The sequence below is a fragment of the Indicator indicator genome, chromosome 29 (assembly GCF_027791375.1).
Source record: "Indicator indicator isolate 239-I01 chromosome 29, UM_Iind_1.1, whole genome shotgun sequence".
Lineage (NCBI taxonomy): Eukaryota > Metazoa > Chordata > Aves > Piciformes > Indicatoridae > Indicator > Indicator indicator.
In genome coordinates, this window is record NC_072038.1 from 6,302,743 (window position 1) to 6,324,105 (window position 21,363).

Sequence of the window (21,363 nt, forward strand, 5' to 3'; positions counted from 1 at the left end):
CTATTCCAGCAGTTTGAACTTCAGATTCAGAAGTTTATGAAAATGTAGATGCTATTCAAGTCTAAACAGCTTCAGTCACTATTATTTTTATAATCTTAAAGATTGATTCTGAACATCTCAAGAGAAGCAGGTTTTAAATAATTACAAAAATAATAATCTGCAGAAGTACCTTGGAAGTTCTGCAGGTGCTGAAATCAACACTCTCATTGATTCTGATTCAGGCCTATGTGATTTTAACATAGATACCAATATTCTTAGGTCAGCAGTTTCCATTTATCAGGTCTACAAGGAATTATACATGTTTTATTATATTTTCTACAAGTAAATTGTTACTCATCATAAGATATTTCCAGGAGAGAAGCATTGCTGTGGAAAGTGCACATAGGAAGGAATACTTAGGAGCTCATGGGACCTGGGCACCGCATCAGTCAATTTACAAATTGAATTAATAATTAAACCTTGAAACAGGTACATATAATAACATGACGCAATTGTGGCTGTGTCTTTGGAAGAAAAAAGAGAGAATACTGACTGACAGCAGAATTCAGAATCTCTGGATTAAGTAGATCTGTATCTTTTTAATTCAGTGAAATCCTGCAGAGCAAGATCAAGTTAGTAGAAAGATGCATACACATCTTGTTTGACTGACTGACAGAAAAGAGATCTAGGATGGTGATAGAATTCTCAGTTCTTAAAACTGAAACATGCATGAGCAGTGGCAAGGGGAAAAATTTTAGATACATTGATGGCCCTCCTGTCATGTCTAGGCAAGAAATAACTTGACTTGTATTGCAGAGCACACATGGTACTGTAGTGCCCTCACAGGCAGCTGTCATGGTAGTGTCTGCATGACACAGAAGTTACCATGCAAATCACTGCCACCACTCTTCATACTTCAACAGGGACAGCAATCCTCAGTGAAGCTTTAAACTCAGAAATTAAATTGAGTTGATGTAATGCCAAAGGAAGGGATAGCTGTCAAGTTATTAACATAAGAGTAGCTTTAAGTGGCCTGACTTCCTTATTGACAGTGTGAAGAAGTAGAGAAGAGCAGCCTTTATGACTCAGTTCTTGCTTTGTAGTTGGAACAGAAGTCCGTATCTCAGTCCTTGCATCAGCAGGCTCTGTTGCACACCAAATATAGAAGATCATTATTTTATACTCATTTGCAGTAGGACAACAGACAATCAAAGGAGTGGGTAAAGACAAAATGAGGGGAAAAGAAATATTGAAGAGGGAGCCTTTGTCACATTATTCGTCTATTTTTTGCCACTATCTTGACTCCTTGCATCACTTCTCTGTATTCTATTCTAAATTTTTTAGAAGCTGGGCAGCAGACAACATGGCAGATGCAGGGAGGTGGGGTGGATAATACAAAGACCTTATCAGCCTGGAGAGGTGGAATCTGTGCTTGTTTCCTACGATGATAAACTTGAGCTGTGGATTATAACATTGAGCTTAATATATTGATTGTCAAAAGCAAAAGTTTCCCAATTTAAGGAAGTGCTGATCTAAGGCAAATGAGAGTATTGTGGAGCTGGCATTTCTGTGTTACCTGAAAAACCAGAGAAACTGTTGAGCAGTCAGAAACTCTAGCGCATGTTACAGGAGGCACCTACTTGTACAGAATGGAAAAACTTGTTTAAAATGTTTAGGCTTTTGAAGCTCATAAAAGAATAAATTGGAGAACAAAGCTCTAAGAGTTGTTTGGGTTGCTAAGTTTGCCTTCTGAGCATAGCTACTAATTTTATTGTGGGGAGGGAGGAGGAGAAGAGGGAAGAAAAGGTTCAAAAAAAAAAAAAAAAACAACAACAAACCCCAAGCAAATAAACAAAAAAGCCTTTGTTGTTCCTCCCCTTGCCGAGCGTTTCTGCCAGAGCATGGCCATGCAAACAGGTGATTAAGGGTTTGGCATACCTCAGGGAGGAAATATTCCAGCAGAAGTGAAGGCAGACAAGAATAAGGAGCCGAGGGAGGAAATATCCAAAGGAAGGGCAGGGGTCAAAGGTTCATAAAATGGAAAAATTAAGCCACAGAAGGTGACGCTGAGCAGAACACCCCAAGCAGTGCTCATTAGCACCTTGGGGATATCTGTGTCACCAGGAGACATTGCTCAGCAGGATGAGGAGATGTCTCTGCCCAGAGACACAAGAGGCTGAAGAACTGAAATGGGCCATGCCATTTTGGGAGGCTTCTTCCTCTCCTCACTTTCTCCCAGTTCAGACTTTCTCTTCCTAGTGCTGTCAGTAACCAGGTTAATGTTCAGGCAGGGTAGCTAGGTTGGATAAGCCTGAGGTCTAAGCCAGTGAGACCATCCCTGTGTAACACACACTTACAGGAAGGATCTGAAGCATCCTGAGCCAGTTGTTTCTCTCTCTTTTCTGGCATATTAGAAGTTTTTGCCCTCTCACTTGTGGTGATGAATGCAAAATTACCTGGGATGGGGCTTCAGCAGTGAAGGAGGGGATAATGAGAGAAGGGGAGGAAACTGTCAGGAGGGTAAACCAGTTAACTTTTGTGAAAGCAGGCACTGGTGAGTGAAGTTTCTACTTAATGCTCCAGAGATGATGATCTTGTTTATAAACTGCTTTTCAGTTGTGGAAGTCACAAGCTCATAGAGACTGTATGACTGAAAATTCCTGTAGCAAATCCCACATGTTTGAAATGCTTTTCAAGCAAGTGAAAAGAAAAGCAAAGTGTACTTGACAGTCTTCTATTGTTCACATTAAAAAACAGAAAGACTGGGGCCATGTTCTTGGAAGAAAAAAAGTTAAATATTCAGGAAGGTTTGATAAAAATCATGCTGAAGTGGAGACAACAGTTGCAAAGACTTGCAGGTATTTTGTGATCTGCTTTCATTCTGAAATGTTTTTGAGGAGTTTTGTCTCATCAGGCAATGCACTCTGATTTCTTGTGGTAGATCCTTCTCTAAGGACTCTTGTTTTTGCTTTGCAGGGGCTTGGGTGGAGAGTTGATGAGACCAGCTGGTGAGTATCACAGCTGTGGTGTGAAAACAGAATATGTGCAATAACTAATTCTTCTGTTTGCTTTTTCCACTTTGTTTTGCATATGTTTTGTTGAATAATGCATAAATGTATTTTGCACAGTAATGACAAAAATACAAAGCTTGGAGGCCAATCAGAATGTAGGTACACCAAACTTTGGTTGCCAGCACACTTGCGAATAAGCCTTGGGTTGATGTCACGCATTCTCTTCTTCCATCATTGCACACAGTGAACTTTCTTCAGGGCTGAATTGGCTTCCTTCATTGATTTGGATTTCTCTCCAGAAGAGTTTTGATATGTCCATTAAGGCAGATGCCGTCATCTGACTGATTTTGTCATCATACTTGTGTGTGCAAGGTGAAGAAGACAGACCGTAGAAGAATGGTTGTATCACAGCAAAGGTGATGGCTTGTTCCCATGGATTTTGAAGACTGGTACATACAGAACCAGTATTTAAAGGAAAGGCTTTGCAGGAAAAATTACCCATCCAGGTAGCCTGGGTGGGTAAAGAAATTACAGCAACTTGAGTTTCCAGCTCAGGAGTTAAAGAAGTGCTACATAGCAGATCCCAGCTTTGAACGTGGCTTGCCCATCCAAACTCAGTGGGGAAAGGGGTTTCAGTACCAAGATGGAAGGGTGATCAAATAGAAGGGGTGAAGGGGGCAAGGGGATTTTTGCAGTTGTTGAATGAGTTTGCAGTCTGAAAGAACAGTTAAGTTGTTGTAGTATGGTTTAGCTTTTAAGCAGGGGAATATTTCATCATTTTGGAGAAGTACAAATGACACTATTTTGGCATGATACAGCTGTGTAGGTGGAATAAGAGAAGAATTGAAAATATTCCACAGATTGCCTGCATGTCTAATGAAGATGATGGTCTGAACCACAATAGAGCATGAAGAAGGGTAGAGAACTAAGGAGGAACCCTCCTTAGAGACTTGGGTTTAGTCACATTGTACTTAACTTTGTGAATAAATATTAGAACAAAGGAGCTGACATACAATATTGAATAGAATTACAGCACAGGAGGCCTGATTGTGTGACATTACCATAGTGAGAACTGAATTCAGGAATAGATTTGGAACCCACTAAGTTGATTATAAATGAAGAAGATGATGAACTGTGTACGGAGCCTGGAGTAAGATTCAAAGATTAAGTTGTGGGAGGAGAGGAAAACAAAAAGGTGGCATCATATAGTAGCCTGTTCTGTTCTTTCCCTCCTCTCCACCAGCCCTCCAACTCTAAAGCAGTTAGATAGTGGGTATGGATTTATACCCATCTGCTGTATTGGAACTCATCATCAGGAGGTTAAAGATACTGAATTCCTCAAGTGCTGAGTTTTCACTTGAGCAATGCAGTCAATCTATTGTATAGTAAAAGTTCGCAGTTTACTGTGTTGATCTCTATTCCCCAAAACAGCCTTGAAACTGCTATTCTGAAAAGGGTGTTGTAAGCTTAGAACCCATTTAATTGTATAGATTTAAAAATAATGAGAACTTAATTATTAAAGTGACAGTTTTGTGTTCCAAGTATCAAAGCAAATAAAGCTGCATGTAATTCTATAGCTCCTAGCACTGTGCAGCTAACAGATGCCTCACCCCGAAGGCCTAAAAAAGTGCTAAGAAGCAGGAAAATCTTTTGTCTATATTTGAGTAGTTTTTTAGTGGCTGTAGGATTATCTTTATCCAAGTTGATTTATTATCAGTGATATTTTATAGCCATTTACAGACTAGTAGAGAAACAGAAATGTGCCTGGTACGTACATATGCACCTTACATGGTAGGGGGGTCAAAAAAACATAGCACCATGCAGTGGATATGCATAACTGATGGGACTTTCATATCAGAAGTCAGTTACTGCATTGCAGCTTCTGTTGTATAGAATCATCCCAGAATGGCTTAGGTTGGAAGGGACCTTACAGGTTATCTGCTCCAACCTCTTCACCATGGGCAAGGACACCTCTCAACTACACTCAGCTGCTTACGGCCTCATCCAGCCTGGCCTTGAACACCTCCAGGGAGCAGGCATCCACAACTTCCTTGGGCAACCTATTCCAGACTCCCCCCAGACTCATACTGAATGAACTTTTTCCTAAGATCCGGTCTAAACCTACTCTCCCTTAGCTTGAAACCATTCCCCCTTGTCCTATTGCTAGACACCCTGATGAAAATGATCACAACCCTTGTAAGAATCAAAAGTGTCGTTTCCTTTTAGTTTCTAATCTCACATATTTTGGACTTCTATTTGCAAAAGTAATGCTAATGTATCTTAATGTGGTTGTGTCTTAAAATTTGCTGTAATTTATCTCTTTTTTTTCTTATTTTTTCTTTTTTTTGCATTTATCCAGTTATCAAATTTATTTTCTTACAGTCTGCACTTTAATTGAAAAGTTGTCACTGTCAAAAATGCCATTTAGAGGAGATCCAATAATCGGTATGTCATCTTTTAAATAACCTTCCATTATCTTAGTAGTTACTCATTAAGCTGAAGTATTAACAAATGATATTTTTCAAAGAACCAAAATTAGAGGGATTGGGTGGCCTAACATAAAAATATTAGAAAGACAGACAAATAGTGCAACAAACGGTGATGTTCTTTGAAGATTTGTTTTGAGGCTCTTTACTAGCATGAATTTTCCAGCGTCACCAGAGGCAATATTTGCACTGAGAATCACAACCTCGTTTATTTGGAAAACCAAAGAAATGGATCAATTTGTATAACTGCCTTTTTTTGTGAAAACTAAAACTGAATATTGAAGTTTGGAGAGTAAGAAAAATTAATGCCGTTTATCTTCCATCCTGTTGCAGGAGGCTGGCAGTGGTTAATAAATGACAGCCTAAAAAGTCTCCCTCTTATTTCAAGCGCTGCACAACAGCATATAAAGGTACAATAATTCCTTCTCCTTCATGTGGGCTCATTAAATACAGAATTAGAAATAGTTTTGCTTTCTGCCACTGGATTATTTTCCAAGGAATCTAATTGGTACTTGAACGTTTGCTTGTTAGAGTGGTAAGAAGGATTATGTTTTTTCAAAAGAGATTGAATTCTTCAAAAGTCAAATGGACCTTTTTGATGAATGCTTGAACAGCTGCCACAGAGGTTGTTCCTTGTAGGTTCCTTTGGACAGAGTGATGGACGGGTGCTGGCATTGACACTGGGTGGGTGGTGAGAAGTCACTGGCGGTTACTTGTAGTTGCTCACTGTCAGCTGTATGGTTACGTTGATTGGATGTTTTGCCTCTGTTTTGGCGCACCTGTAATGTGTGTAAGGTATGCTGATTTTAGTACTTTCACAAAACTTTTTTAAGAACTAGAATCTCGAGATGATGTCCTCAGGCCTGTTGTGTTGAGGGCAGCATTTGTTAACAGTAAGAACTTTGGTGTCATCAACCAGAGTTATTCAGGACAATGAGCTTAAATTTTCCATTAAACCCTGTTGCAAATCCTTTTGCTGTGATCTCGAGCTACTCTAATTCTGAATATTAAATCCATTGGTGGATGTGTTTCATGCTGGTGTGCATACATGAACTTAACACTGCCAGTTGCAGGGGATTGTTTATAACCTTCGGTCCTTGGTGTTTTTTTCACTGTCTCCCTTCAACAGCTTTCTAGGGAAAGGTGATTTGTTTTTCACTGATCTGCTATCAGTATATTAAAGATGAAGTAATTATTTTTTGAAATACTGTGTCATTCTGGAGGTCTTTCAACTGAGAAAAATGCAGCTGATACATTACTATTAGTGTCTTAAATATTAGTTTAGCCTACTGGTACTTTTGAATGAATAAGAGCAGAATCTGTTCTTTCCTTACATAGATTTCCTCTTCAACTCTTCTTACACCAGTATTTGGAAGAAATAAAAAAGTAGATCTCAGTAGCTGAAAAGAATGAATTATTTTTTTTTTAATAATCCACTTTTTTTTCCTTAACCTTTTAATTCTAAGCACAGTTGTCATAAAGTGTGATCTTAGTAAATGCATGAAGTTTACAATTTTGCCTTTGTTACTACAGGAGTCTGCAGTCTCGGCACTGGCCGCGCTGTGTAATGAATACTACATCAATGAAAAGGGAGAAGCTGATCCAGCTCTACAGGGTAATGACTCATGTTTACAGTAGAGGCAGAAAATACTGGGCTGTGGTATTCAGATTTGTAGATACAGGCAAAACTTTTTGTCAGACTTTCTGAAATGATTTAGAGCAGAGAATCATGAGGTGGAAATTTTTCTATTCTAAAAAAAATCTGTAGTCACCTCTGTCTTTTATTTGGCCTCGTGCTGCTCTAACGCCTCTTCCACGCATGGTAGCAGAGTCGTCATTATACATCCAATCATCTTTTGAGAAAAAAAAACTTGTGTATTTTCATATCTGCACCAGTGAAAGCTATTAATGACCATTAAGTTCTGCATGTTGTGGGACTGAAATCCACTACTAAGAATATTTACCCCAATGTCTGGTGTATGTGTGGAAGCTACAGTGCAGGAGACATTCAATGACAATGCAGATGCCTTATGTAAGTCAGTGTGAGCAGGTCTAAACATGATTAAGGAGATTAGGAGAAAGAAAAGAAACAAGCTTTTGGTAAAATGTAACCAGTGTTTTACTTTGGCTTGACAGATTAAGATGAAGACACAAACTTTAGTGTTTGGCATTCTGAATCTGACCCTATAAGACTGCAGTTTTATTGAGTCACTTCTTCTGCCTCTTGTTAGTTTTCATCTTTTTTTTGTATAATTTTTTCTGTCTTAATATGTTCTGGTTTGGTGTTGATGGCTTTCTCTTAATATTCTTTCAGGATGGGTTGTGTTGAATTAATATTGTAGATGCTTCATAGATCATGTTGTTTTCTGAAGCTGAAGATTTGGAAGAATATTAACATGTGCATTACCCTTGCTAGCATAATTACTAAGTCATTTCAAGTAACAAGCTGCTCGTTTGCCCCTTGTCATGTCTTAATTTTATGTCATTTGGCTAAAGAGTCAATCTTAAATTTACATCAATCAAAGGGAAGACTTCCCCTAGTCATACTGTCTAAGATCATCTTGCTGTCTGAGCAAGCAGCACATCTTCCTATGGCCTCAAGACTCTTATCTTACACTCCAGTGGTTTGGAAATTTTTTAATTTCCTTCTGTGAATTAAATTTGCCTTTGTGAAGGTATTGCTAACCGCTGGACAGGGACCTAGTTTCCTTATGTCAGGAGCTAGTTGAGGCCTGCTGATTGCATAGGGAGTGAAAAACAGAAAAAGTTTGTCATGGGTTATGATTAATGTGTAGGTTCTTATGGCAACTATTTTTTGTTCCTCTAGCAAATATTGCTCAATCACTTAAATATTAGATGACAATAAGCCATGGCACAATTATGTAATCTCCATAGGATCTCTGATTCTGTGTCTTTGAGGATTAAAAAGGACATATCCAGTAATGCAATTAAGACCACCCTTCTTTTTGAACCACAGTTTGTCTGTTGCAGCTATCTTGTTTGTTCTTAAACTTTTCTGGAGTACCTTGGTTTTCTCTGCGTGTTACAGAGAGTAATATAGTAGCTGAAAAATCAGGTAAAGGAATTACTGTCTGCTAAGTCCAGGATAAAGGCAACAGCAGAATTACATAGATACAGTTCTCTTTTTCATTCACCCTCATTTCTTCTTACTGCTTTTTTTCATTGTTGAGTTTCTTTTTCATGCCCTGCTGAGTTTATTCTTCTGCTGCTCGGAATCCCATTGTCCCTGTTTGCTATGTGCCAATGTACAGAATCTGAGCACAGCATCTCTGTGCCAGTGGTCACTTCTTTTTGAGCTTTCTCCTGCAAAAAAGCCCAACTTTATTGTTGTCTCCCTATAAAAAGTGCTCTGAAGTTACTTCATTGCTTAGGCATGGTCTGTGTGTGTGTTTAAACCCTAAGTCAAATTAAGACTTTTCTGAGGGACAATTGGCAAATAACTGACCTTCACAAATCCAGAGACATCTCTTTCCTAACACTGAACACTTGTCTGTTTATGGAAAACAATGACCTGGAAACATAAAAGAACTTGTTCCCTTGTGTTTGTGCAGGTATTTGTGCTTATTGTTTGGATATTTAAGACATTATAACTTTTTTAAATTGGAAACTGTCATTTTCTCTCTCTGAATGACTGGGATTAGTCTGTCCAAAAAGTCTGACTTCATATTTAGATAATAAGAATTCAATCATGTAACACTAAACATCTTAAAATTTTTATCTTTTTTTTTTTTTCTGTAGGCAATTAAAAATATTCTGTATTTTAATTTAACAAATTCTCCATTTTCCTAGCTGCTCTGTTTGGGGGATCTTTTGCTGCTGTATTTTTTCATTAGCCGAATCTGTAATCATGATGATGATGATGTGGTAGTTGCTTCTCACTCTGCAATTGTATTTTTTTCTAGATGAGCTGGTGACACAGTACGTTTCAGAACTGCAAAACACAGAGGAAATGATTCGTTGTGGCTTTTCACGAGCTCTTGGGGCTCTTCCAAGGTTTCTGCTGAAGGGCAGGCTCCAACAGGTGAACAAATACAATTGTTGTAATGAGAAGAAGGCACATGTATTTTAAATGAAACCTATAGTGGTAATCAAATAAATAATAATGATCATAATTAAAGGTCTTTGTGAAAGGGGTTTGGATTCTAATGTACAGTAACTCCAGAAAATGATCATGAGTTTAGCTTGCCATACATTCCAATAATTAAAGTTTAGTCCAGCTTTAATTGTGCTAATGGAAAAGCCAGAGACTGAATTATCCCTTTGCTATGCAGCGTTTGTCCAAAGGGAAAAGTGAGGCATGCTGACAAGTCCCAGTGAGAAACCAAACACTGTTGCCTGATTAGTTCTCTCCTATATCATCAAGCTCCTTTTAATACAAGATCTGAATGTAACATTTATCATAAATAATGCATTGGGTTTGAATATCTCAAATGTCAAGTTTTGTTGGTTTGTTTTTTTTTTTTTTCCAGGTTTTGGAAGGTTTGAAAAAAGTGACCTTAATTTCTCCTGCAGATGTGAGCTTTGCAGCATCCAGAAGAGATGCCCTAATAGCAATTGCAAAGTATGTTTATCATCTTCATTTTTCTCTAATTTTACTTTTTCTTTAGAATCCTGTTCATTCTGCTTTCTGTTGTGAGCCTTTAGCATGATTCTTGGACTCACTTTCACTGTGATACACACATTTTTAGCATGGGACTGCCTGTGTCTCTGTTATTCAATACCTGTTACTTGGAAGATTATCACTCATCTGAGAATGGAGTACAACTCTGGTGGTGTGGGGTTTCTGATTAACTGACTAGCTGAGTGTATTTTAAAGTTTACCTCTGGCAGACTGCGATTTATTGAGCATTAGTGAGAAGAAAGGACTTTCTTAGTAAGAAATTGAATTGGCATTCCACAGTGTAGTTAGTGTTAATCATGTACACAGGCTCTTAAAATGTTACAGTGCAAAAACCAATGTAAAAAAGTTTAATATCAAATTCAGTGTGCATTGTGTTAGTCCTTTGCTCTTTTTCTTACTGCAAGGAGAATTCAGAAACTTAACAGTTACTTGAAGCAAGTAATTTTATACTATGGATATAAAAACAGTCTGCTTATCTCTTGACTTTTTAGCCTCCCCAGTGTTCCTTTAAACCCAAACACAGAAATCCTCAGCACAACAGGCTCAGAAATATTCTTCATACAGTTTGTAGCAGACGTTAGAGGTGTTTAGAACATTTCATGTCACTGGATTTTTATTAAGCAATGGAACAAAGCTGTGATCTTAATATTTCTCCTTGCTAGTGTTGTGATTTCCCCTCTCTTTTTCTCTTTTAAAAGGGTTTGCCAGACAATGGGTGTAAAGGGAGAAGGATCCCAGGAAGAATATGTCTGCAAAGATAACGTTACTCAGATTTATGCTACACTGCTTGGTGGTGTGACTGACTACACCACAGACAGCCGAGGAGATGTTGGAGGATGGTGAGGCACCTTACAAACCAGAACTTAAATGTAGCTGTTGCCTTTGTTTGATTAAAACCTGCTGTCTTTTCAAAACTTGTTAGAAAAAGCTCCAAGCTTTTGGAGATTTGCGTCTAGGTAGAATTACACTGGGGGAAGAGGAGTAGGAAGTGAAAGGCTGATGAGAATTTGTCCCTTGCCTTTGAAGTTAGGAAGATGGAGACAATTTTGGTTTAAGCTGTCGTTCAGCCGCCTTCTGCTTTTGTTGCTGGCATTGTTTTATCTTTGTGAATATCAGGAATGTATTTAGTTGTAAGATGTGCCGAGACTGAAAGCATTATTTCTGTTTTTTTCAAGTCAGTCATTTACTTCTGCCTGGTGAACTCGTTATACCGTGTTGTTGTGGGGATTTTGTGCCAGGAGAGGGAGCAGTTGCATAAGGTGTTAGTGCCGGATTGTCAAGGCATGCGCTGTGGCGTTACAAACTCTGCGAAGTGTAGGCTTTCAGTTGTTCCAGCGGTGAGACTTCAAGAACAATTAAATCATAGATCTGCAGTAATATATCTACTAATGTGAAGCCTTTAGAAGGTTAAGTCTATAGCAGTCATATTTTTGTGGTGTGCCTAGCCTGAAATAGTATTTGCTGACAGAAAGTTGTAAATTATCAGAATTCAGGAATAAATCCTCTATCTGCAGATTTAAAGTACGTGACACTGTTGCTGCTATGCAGAAGGCTCAGAGCAGTAAGGATCCTTGTACAGAGAAGCCATAACTAAGTAAATGAATGTGCTACATTAAGGTTAGCTGTCTGTTGTTTAATTGACTTTAAGTAAAATGTTGTTTTCAACAAAGACTTCTCATTTTTATTGTCTTGTATATGCATATTCAGATATTGAAATTATTGAATATGTTACTTTTAGGTAGGATTCTATACAGAAAATATCAGCCCTATTTAACAGTATGGGTAACACTCTTTGTGTGGTAGGGTAGTATACATTTGACCTGTCTGGCAACTGCATCAGGCATCTCAGAGTACAGAGATGGGTGTTCAGGATTGTAAATTAACAACCTGTTGATTGTTCAGATCTAGTATCTGGCTCTGCTTTTATTCTATTCCAGACAGGAAGGAGGGAGTGCCTGAAAAGTACTGGCATGAAATAATTTTGTTGGCTGAAAAGATTTCCTTATTTTCCCAGTTTAGTCAAGAAGCTCTTGTCTAACAGTGCTGAGTCTCATAAAGGGCTTGGGTGTTTAGTTTCCATTATATCCTTGCAGTGTGTTTGTATGAATTAATTGATTTGAATGTTTTTTCAGGCACTGTCCCCTTCTTTGAAGGGTGTTTTCAGCTTTAGTATATGAACATGAAGCAATTTCCTTTTAGCTTAACTAAAGTTTAACTCAAGTTTAAACTGAAGTTAAGAGTGCCATCTTCTATATTGTAACTGGCAACTTAGACTCATCTGACAGCTGAGACTCAACAGGTAGGAGACACAGAGAATTACTGAAACAAAAGGCACCAAACTAGGTACACTGGTGCTGTGGCAGAGCTGGCACAGCTCACAGATGATCGTTGTGACCTGTGATGCTAATTGCTGCCTTGCAGGGAGGGTGTGCACTTCTCCTTGCTTACCATGCTTCTTTCTGTGGCCAAAACAGTCTCAGTTGCTTGCTCCCTTCTCCCTGCTGCAAGCAAAACAGCTCAGTTCTGGAGCAGTGGCTGCATTCAGCTTCAGCAGCCATGCATAGCATGCTGATCCCTGTTCAGATCCGGCATGGTAGTACCTGATGCCAAGTACACATTGTGGGAGTTTGGGAACTTTTTGGTTAGCCTCATATTTCTTGTTACATCTGTTTAAGAATTCTGTCCTGCTCACTCTCTACTTTAGTGTTATTTTATTTGGTAGCCCCAGGTTTGCTTTGAAAGAAAAGACTTAATTACAGTGGCATTCTCCTCTTTAGGATTGCTCAGTAGATAGCTTGAACATGGGGACAGGTGCTGTAAAGAACATTTATAATGTAGTTCATGATAATCCATGAGGAATGGGAGCTGCTGTAACACACCCTACAACCCACTGTTGTCTTATGTAGGAGGAAAAGTTGTGATTGTGCTTTTCTGGTACAGTATGTGTCACACTAGAGATTTTCATTGCCAGCAATCATTGGGTAGTTTATGCTGCTGTCAAACTTTGGTGCTTGTGCTCTAGAGTGTCATTATCAGTGACTGAGATCTCATCAGTTCTGGTGTGGGTTGCAGTAGTTATTTATAACTGCTCTGTCTTTGAACAGAAAGTGAAGTGTAAGTGCTACAGCACAAAGCAGAAGGGAGGTGTTTCGTGCCATGTTGGTACTGGGCACTTTTTTAACTGACTTGGCTTGTGCCTTCAGGGGACTTCACTGCAATATTGACAAATCCATTGGAAAAATACACAGGGCAAATAACCCAGACTGCTCTTATCAGCCTGAGTTAATATTTTTGTGTTTGTATTTTTCTTGTTTTGTGTAGTGATACCCCAGTTCCTCAGCCTTCAGTAGAGGTAGTTAACATTGTCATATGGCAGGGAAATGATAACACAGGACAAGAAATCAGAGAAAAGGAGGTGTGTTTGACATCTGAAATGCAGAAGAGGAAACAAGGATGCAAAGTAGTAAGGATCAAGAGAGGTCATTCCAGCTTGTGCAAGGAAAGAAGCAGCTTGGCTTTTCCTCTCCTCCTTCCTGAGCTGGAGGTGAATGGGTCTGGCTCAAGGAATGTGGTAACACGAGAGAGAGGTGAAGCTGAAAGAAAATGCAAGAGCAACCATACAGGGTGGGGAGTCACAGAAAGGAAAGAGATATTAAGCTGTTTGCTTTCAAAACGAAATGAGATACTGAAGTAGATAAGAACCTGGCTAAGTATAATTAGGTATTGAAGTTAACTTCCACATCTGACAGCTCTCACTTAAGTTCCCGTACCTGTTGTTTAGCCTTCTGTCTATGTCTTAATTTAAAAGCAAAACAAAACTCTGCAAAGTGGAAATTTGCAAAGAATCCTGAGGAAAGTTCAACTCTCAACACCCATTAAAATTCAAATGTGTTTTGAGTTCCAGATTGTTTTTAAGCAATGCCAGCCAAAGTCAAGTCAAGAAACATGTAAATTAAAGGGGGAAGGGGAATCCTTTCTCATAGCAAACTGCTGGCTGCTAAATGCTGTTGTGGTCTCTCAACTATGAGTGTGTTCTCATTTCGTTTCTTCTGAACCATAGACTAAGATAGAAAGATATGGTGAGAGCTTCCATTTCTCTGGAGAGGCCTTGTCTTCGGTGTCCAATTTTTATTCTTCTTTAATGAAATCGTGGGAAAGTTTAACCAACTTTACTTTCCATATGCAAACTCTGGGTTTCTTTTGACAGATTATTTGCTGGGACTTGTCCAATCTGTCTACAGGTGTTAGACACTAATATCTTATAGTCAGATACTATATGAGAAACTAGGAAAACACACTTTGATGAAAGATGACCAAACTTGTATTAAGCTGCTTAGGAAAAAAGTATGTAATTTACCTTTTTTACCACTATAAGTCGTGTCCCACCCAGTTTTAGATTGTATAGACAACTATTTTCAGCTTAGCTTGGAGATCAGAAATAAGAGTATTGCTTTTCACAGTTAGAGGTGTACCTTTTCAAATATCTCACTTCTTTTTCTTCTTTTGGATTAAGTATTACTGAGAAAGGATGACATTGCCATGAGTGACTAACGTGATTAATGTGTTGGTCCTGGTCTGTTCAAGATCATATAACCAGCTGAAGATCCATGATAGTACTGCCCATATCTTAAGAAAGAAACTACTTTTAATAACACTTATATTGACAAAGCATGTGGTTTAAAACAAACATATTGATTTATATTTTTTAACTGAAATTACAGTTTTCATCTTTTATATATAGATATTTTATTTTGACATTTTTAAGGCAGAAAATCACCATATATATGAGATGCATTTCAGGAACAACTTAGTATTACTGTAGCTAATCTTTTTCATAAAACTATTACTTAGCACAGAGATTGAAGTCATTCTAAGTCACCATTTTTTAATGTTGAAAATATTAAGCTTGAAAAATTACAAGAGTATGACACTTAATAGTGCCTAAATATATCAAAATGCAGGTTGGCCTTTTTTTAGAAGAAGATTTGAAGCAGATAAAGCATTTTGGTTTAAATATATCTACTTGCACAGCAAATATTACTCATCATTATCAATTTTAACCTTCTTAAAGAATGACTCTGGTGACATCTGGCTAGAATTAAAACTAAGGTGGTGAGGAAGGAGGCTTGCCTGGAAACTAGGCTGACTGTTGTACCCTCAGTGCTGTCTGGGCTTCACCTGACAGAACGGGGTTGGAGATACAACTGTGCACACTCCTCTTCCTCCCAGATTTTGATAGCTGCTCTCAGTGGTCACCACTTTCATTATTTTTTTATTTTCTTTTGTCAGTATCTACCTCAACTGCTGATGTACCATTCTTGGAATAAATCCTGCTGTAACTAATGGATCTCTGTTTCAACAGGGTGCGTGAAGCTGCTATGACAAGTTTAATGGAAGTGACGCTCCTGCTGGTGCAGAATGAAGCACAGTTAATTAATGCCAACATGTATGCTACTTGTACTCAATTCTGTCTCTTATCTCCTGTAACTACATTCCAGTCCATACAAGAAAGCTTTGCTTCTATACTGTAGACTTCTTCCTTGTCTGAATGTGATAGAACTCTTATTTAAACCGTATTCTTACCCTGGAAGGTTGGGCTAGATGATCCTTGAGGTCCCTTCCAACCTGGTATTCTATGCTTCTATGAAGCTTTTGATACAAATGAATCAAACTTTACACCCATAGAGATGCTGAGAATATTGCATCTGTTTTTCAGAGAGACTGACTTTATGGAGAGAAACTGGGTGGCAGTCCCACCTTTGGAACACAGTGCATCTGGGAGATTTGGTGTACGCTTGCTGCCTCTGGGGAGCTTGCCAGTATTGTTCACTTAAGTAGAAAGCAAATTTGCCTGCTTATCCAGAGCATTGCATCATTTCTTTGGAATGTGATAAAATGTGGAGATGACTTTGTGTTAATTTCTGTCTTCTTTGTGGAATTATTAGTAAAGAAGTACAGAAATAAGATAATCTACACTGGGCTCTGATTTTTAATTTCATGGCAGCATACTTTTAGTAGTAAACAAAAAGAAAAATACTCCAGTTTTTAAGCATAGCTTGAGCTGCAGCAAAGTTTTCTAATAATGGTGTTGGTTTATGGACAGAGCTTGCAATGATTAGCTGAATATTTACATTATTCCTTTTTCAATTTTAAAATCCCAAACTTTGAAGGACTCTTTGAAGGAAAATTCTGGATCCTCTAGGAATACACTACTCAGCCAGTGCCTTCTCTCCATGGGCTTCCTCCTATTGGTCTACTGCAGACCTAGATTATTCATTATTACATGTTTAATTTTGGGATATATGAGATTTAGGATAGATCTAGTCCTCTGCTTGGTGTGCAGTTTTTTCACCTTGAAACTGTGCTTGTCTCAAAGTCCTACTCTATTTCCATCTGAAGAGTAGCAGTTCATTCAAACCCTAAAGCACCTTCCGATCTTGTTGGGTGGAAGGTGGTATGTGAATATCAAATATTGTCATATTTAACATCATGATGGTTTCTAATTGATCTGTGGAAGACAAAACGTTAAAGATTCTGTCACCAGATTGATCTTGAATCAGTTGTACTTTCATTATGAAGAGTTAAACCAGAATGCTTCCATAACAGGATGCTTATTATATTGTTGAAACTATTTAAATGCATGTTCTGCTGATTAAATTATGTGATTAATTGTTTTCTTCTTTGCAGCTGCAAACAGATTATGTGCTGGCTGGCTCAACAGTCAGCTGAAAAAATAGATAAATTTCGAGCTCATGCAGGATCTGTGTTCCTTACTCTCCTGCATTTTGACCATCCTCCAGTTCCACACATACCTCATCGAGAGGAGCTGGAGAGGATATTTCCAAGGTAATATATGGAAAAACACATCCTAGACCAGTGAAACTCCAAGATTAATGCATGCAGTTTTACCTAACAGAAGCAACCTGACATGATCTTTGTGCCCATGTGCCCTCTATGTGTTTGAGGAATATTTGGTGCTGTTTGCCAGAATTTCAGTGAAGTGTCCAATGAATATGTGTAAACATATGAAATATTCAGAAGAACTTCTTACCCTGTGAGTTCTTATTAAAGCCATCCTTTTTTAAGGCAGTAGGTCTTATGTGGTCATGCTGCATAAGTCTTCTCTGGATTAACCCAAATAATGTCTGAACCCATCAGCCAATTTTGTGGGGGTGGTAGAGTTCATGTCAGTAGTAGATGGGAGACCATCAGTAAAACAGAACTGCTGTGACCTGTGGTTTGGTCATCCTGCTGTTTATAAAATGTCTGGTTTATAATCTCATTCATAATGGGAGAGATGGAATTTATTGGCAGTCCCTTCCTGAATTTTTTCCCCCCTACACTGGAAAACATTGATCATAACAGTAATTTTTAATGAATTGTATTTTTTTAACCAAGGTCTAGTTGCAGCAGTTTTCCAAGATGGAATTTCTCGCTAGAGTAGCCCATTCCTGAATGGGGTTTATCATGTCTGACTGGGGCAAGGAGCATCTGACTTGGTGTCCCTGTTCTCTTAATTCAGCAAAATCTCCATCTCATACAATCCACACAATGCTGGGGTGTATGTGTGTCAGCCTTTCCTGCCCTAAGCCTATCTTTGAATTAGTTGTTTACTAGGTGTTGATGGCAGAGAACTCTGAATGGAGCACAAGAAAGAGAACTTGTTCCCTTGGTGTAGAGAAAAGTGCAAATGAAAAGGAAACTGTGGTTCAAATCTCATTTCTGAGTTGGAACAAGGATGTGAAGATTGCTTCACTTTGCTGGCAGTGGCTGAAGCTTTGATTCGTATTTTCCCCATATGCCAAAAAGCCAAGGAATAACTTGATTTTTAGGTAATCCAGATACTTCCTTCACTGGATGAGAAGCTATCAAAGGAATGGAGAGCAAAGGCAGTACACATGTATAAGGTTTTTTTTTTTCCCTTGCCTTTTCCCCAGGTCAGAGAAAGAGACTCTAAACTGGAACGCTGCATCAGAAGCTTTCCCTCGCATCACCCAGCTGTTGGCTTTGCCAGCGTACCAGTACCACGTGCTGCTGGGGCTCTCAGTGTCTGTTGGAGGACTGACAGAGACAACAGTAAGGAAGCAGAGTGGCTTTCCTCTCTGCTAGGAGAATGCACTTACCTGATAAAACTGCTGGCTGAAGTGTTAAGTGTGTTGCAGTGGGTATTGCAGAGGGTAGTTCTGTGACCATTTCCCATGTAAGATACTATTTTTAAAGAACTCAAGTCATCCTTTAAACCTGGTGGGCTTTATATTTTTCCTGTTTAAAAGTATCACTTCCTTGACTTCCTGACCATGCAGGAAATGAGGAGTAAGAACACTTTGGTTCTCATCTCGTGGCCTGATAGAACCTCAGAGTTCCAGCCTGTTTGCCTTGTCAACTAATGCATTGATTTGCTCACCCTTCCAAGCTATTAATGGAGCAAGGGCTGTTCAGCTAAATGTTGTGACTGCTAAATGCAAGGTGATTGCTCTTAGTAACTGAGGTGAATGCCTGTTTTCATTTGCAACCTGATTTGAGCTGTTAACTGTGGCGTTATCAATACCTGTTAGCAGCAGGTTCAGATTGTATATTTTTTAATACACTTTCTACCAGAGATGCCAGAAGTTGCATTCCAAATATCACTTAAATGTCTGTCTGAATCCTCTGAGATTTGCAATTGTTACTTCATCCTTCTGTGCCTGAACAGTATCTTTATCACTGGTTTTGGTAGTCTTGTTTTGCTGCCAGTCTTGCTGACTGTGTTAGAATTGTAGTCTATCTCCTGTCCCCACGTTACAGCTTGTCTTGCTAGGTTCAAAATTTGTGGTTCCAAGATATTTCAGCTTCTAACTCTTTTGTTATTTGATGTAGCCAAAGATGTAATATAGATGAAAACAATTGCTGGTGTAAGGTCATGGTTCAGTATGACACTAGAGGGAAATAGCAGGCCAGTAACAGAATATTCTGGACTGTCAGTTAAGTCTTTAAATTGCAGTGGTCTTGTAACAGGAGGAGGAGGTCACGAGTCAGCACCCCAACAGTGTTTAAGTGTGTTGCTAATTAAGATTGCCATCTCTAATTAAGAAAGCTGGTAGAAAAGAGCTGTGTCAGGAAACAGAGCTTTTGTGGAGGGAGAACAGCTCCTGCTGGGTTCACAGAACTGGGGGGGTGGTAATCATTTTGAGCTTGTCTCCCATGGCTTCCACTTTCCAGGCACACCATGAGCTGTTCAAAGTATGCCCAAATGATGGGTTCTGGTGGGTGTTGTGGGTTCTGTGCTTGGGACCAAGTCCATATGCTTTGGGGTTTTTGTAGCTGAGGATTTGGTGTCTCTGCAGCCTCATGTATTTGAACCAGTCCTGAGAGTTTTAATGTTTCTAAAATGTCAACTAATTATGTAGGGATAGCTGTTTTAAAACTCTGAAAACAGATGCTTGTTGGTTTGTGACAGTAATTATCAGATAGACAATGTAACTCTTAACAGATTTTTCTTTAATAGTAGACATGCACATGAAATTCAGCTTTTAGTCAAACACAGTTAATTATAGGAGGCTCCACCAAAACCGAAGTTATTCATAGAAGTATAAAAAGGGAGAAAATGTGTGGAGAAACAGACATTCTGGCTGCTAACTGAGGTCACAGAAAAATTCTTATTCAACAGTTTAATATCTTTTGTTTGTTCCTTAAGTTCCAGTTGTGCTTGGTTTTGAAAACTGTAAAAGTTCAGTTACTCCTAGCACCCTTCCCTTGTTACCATCTGCCAGTATAGTTAAGGGAAGTCTTCTGTTTTCAAAATACAGTTTTGAAATATTAACTTTCTGTGACCCTGCATTTTTCTTTAACACTGAAGGCTTGTTCCAGTTAAAATACACTCAAGGACTTTGGCTTTAGAAAGAAGATGACCTAATTCTCTTTTGAGCCAGATAGCAGTGCAAGGGAGGCTCCAGTTGTAGGGTGCTTCACTTGGAGTTATGCAGTGTGTGGTGAATTACATTTCATATTTAAGAAGTGATCTCTAAATCTGAATGGCTGTGTCTTACAATGGCTCCTGTTTCACTGTTCTATCAAAGCCTGGAGTGTTCTTTGCTGAATATCCAGGGGCTGATTTAAAAGCATTAATAGCAAGTTTTAAGTACTGTTCCTAGTAAATCCATGTGAAAGATGCAAATTGTTGAACTCTTGGGTGAAGGAAGATGGTTATTGAAATATGTATTCTTGCAGTAACCCCTGTGTGTTCTTGTGGTAGGTCCTTTCTTTCCCCTCTCACTTAAAAATATATATGTGCACAGACACAGATGGACTACAAAGTGAGGAACTTCTTGTGTGCTGTGGGAGAATCTGAGTTCAAATGTCACTTTAAGTCATCTTGGGGAACCAGTAGCAGAAAGGCTCCATTGTAATTGAGTGGTCAGTGGCTATTTTTCCATAGCTAAAATTGCTCTGCAGTATATTTAGCAAGAGTAGTTCTTTGTTTTACTTTTAAAAGAGATGTTCTGAAATGAGCTGTGGGGTATCTCAGAAACATTGTGGTGGCAGCACGATTGCTGAAAGAATTGTAGCTGGAGCATTTGAAGTGATCTGGAAAAACAGAAGATGTCATTCCCTTTGGGATTTGGCATTCTGCTACATTGCCTTGGTTCAAAGGGCATGTTCTCTGTGTAGAAGAATCTTCTAATTATATATCTGGCCCACATGAGGCATATTTCTTATGGCTGCAGAAAAAGTCCTCTCAGCATATGGAAATCAGAACTATACAATGGTGTTCTTTCTCCAGTTCACAAACCCTCTACTTACAGGGGTCATGATATGATTTTGATAGAATTTCATTTTTGTTGAATTACACCACACTGAGAATTCTGTTAAGGCACAGAATGTCCTGCAATTTCCCTGTCCCCATAAAGAGTCAAAATTGCATTTCACAATGTACAGAGAAGTGTTAAGGGGGGAAAAAAAAAGAAAAAGGGACAGAGCAGCTTCTTTGGAGAATTAGTTTTCTCCCAGGCCAGTCCCAGGCTTCCAACATGAGGTGCCAAAGACCTGTAACTATTGGAGTAGCCACTTCCAAAACTGATGAATGCATATGTGTGTTAAAGCATATTTGGTTTTAAGGAACAGGCCTTGAACCTTTTAATTTTTTTTTTTTTTTGGTTGACAATCTTTGAGCAAAATACAGTTGAGAATAATTTCTGGCATTCTTTTTCTAAAGAAAACCAAAATCATGTGAATTTTCATGTTCCTACTTCTCATCAAATGTCACTGA

The 21,363-nt window shown here is 38.7% G+C and overlaps 1 protein-coding gene across 1 annotated transcript in view; it reads left to right on the plus strand.

Annotated features, from left to right (window-relative positions):
- Positions 1 to 21,363, plus strand: part of TBCD (tubulin folding cofactor D) — a 118,643-nt gene that overhangs the window by 79,698 nt on the left and 17,582 nt on the right. The window contains exons 23-32 of the mRNA XM_054393655.1: positions 2,956 to 2,987; positions 5,373 to 5,435; positions 5,810 to 5,886; positions 7,010 to 7,091; positions 9,400 to 9,518; positions 9,967 to 10,058; positions 10,817 to 10,957; positions 15,481 to 15,564; positions 16,806 to 16,964; positions 18,056 to 18,194. Coding sequence (XP_054249630.1) covers positions 2,956 to 2,987; positions 5,373 to 5,435; positions 5,810 to 5,886; positions 7,010 to 7,091; positions 9,400 to 9,518; positions 9,967 to 10,058; positions 10,817 to 10,957; positions 15,481 to 15,564; positions 16,806 to 16,964; positions 18,056 to 18,194 — 988 coding nt within the window. The remainder of the gene's footprint in view (positions 1 to 2,955; positions 2,988 to 5,372; positions 5,436 to 5,809; positions 5,887 to 7,009; positions 7,092 to 9,399; positions 9,519 to 9,966; positions 10,059 to 10,816; positions 10,958 to 15,480; positions 15,565 to 16,805; positions 16,965 to 18,055; positions 18,195 to 21,363) is intronic.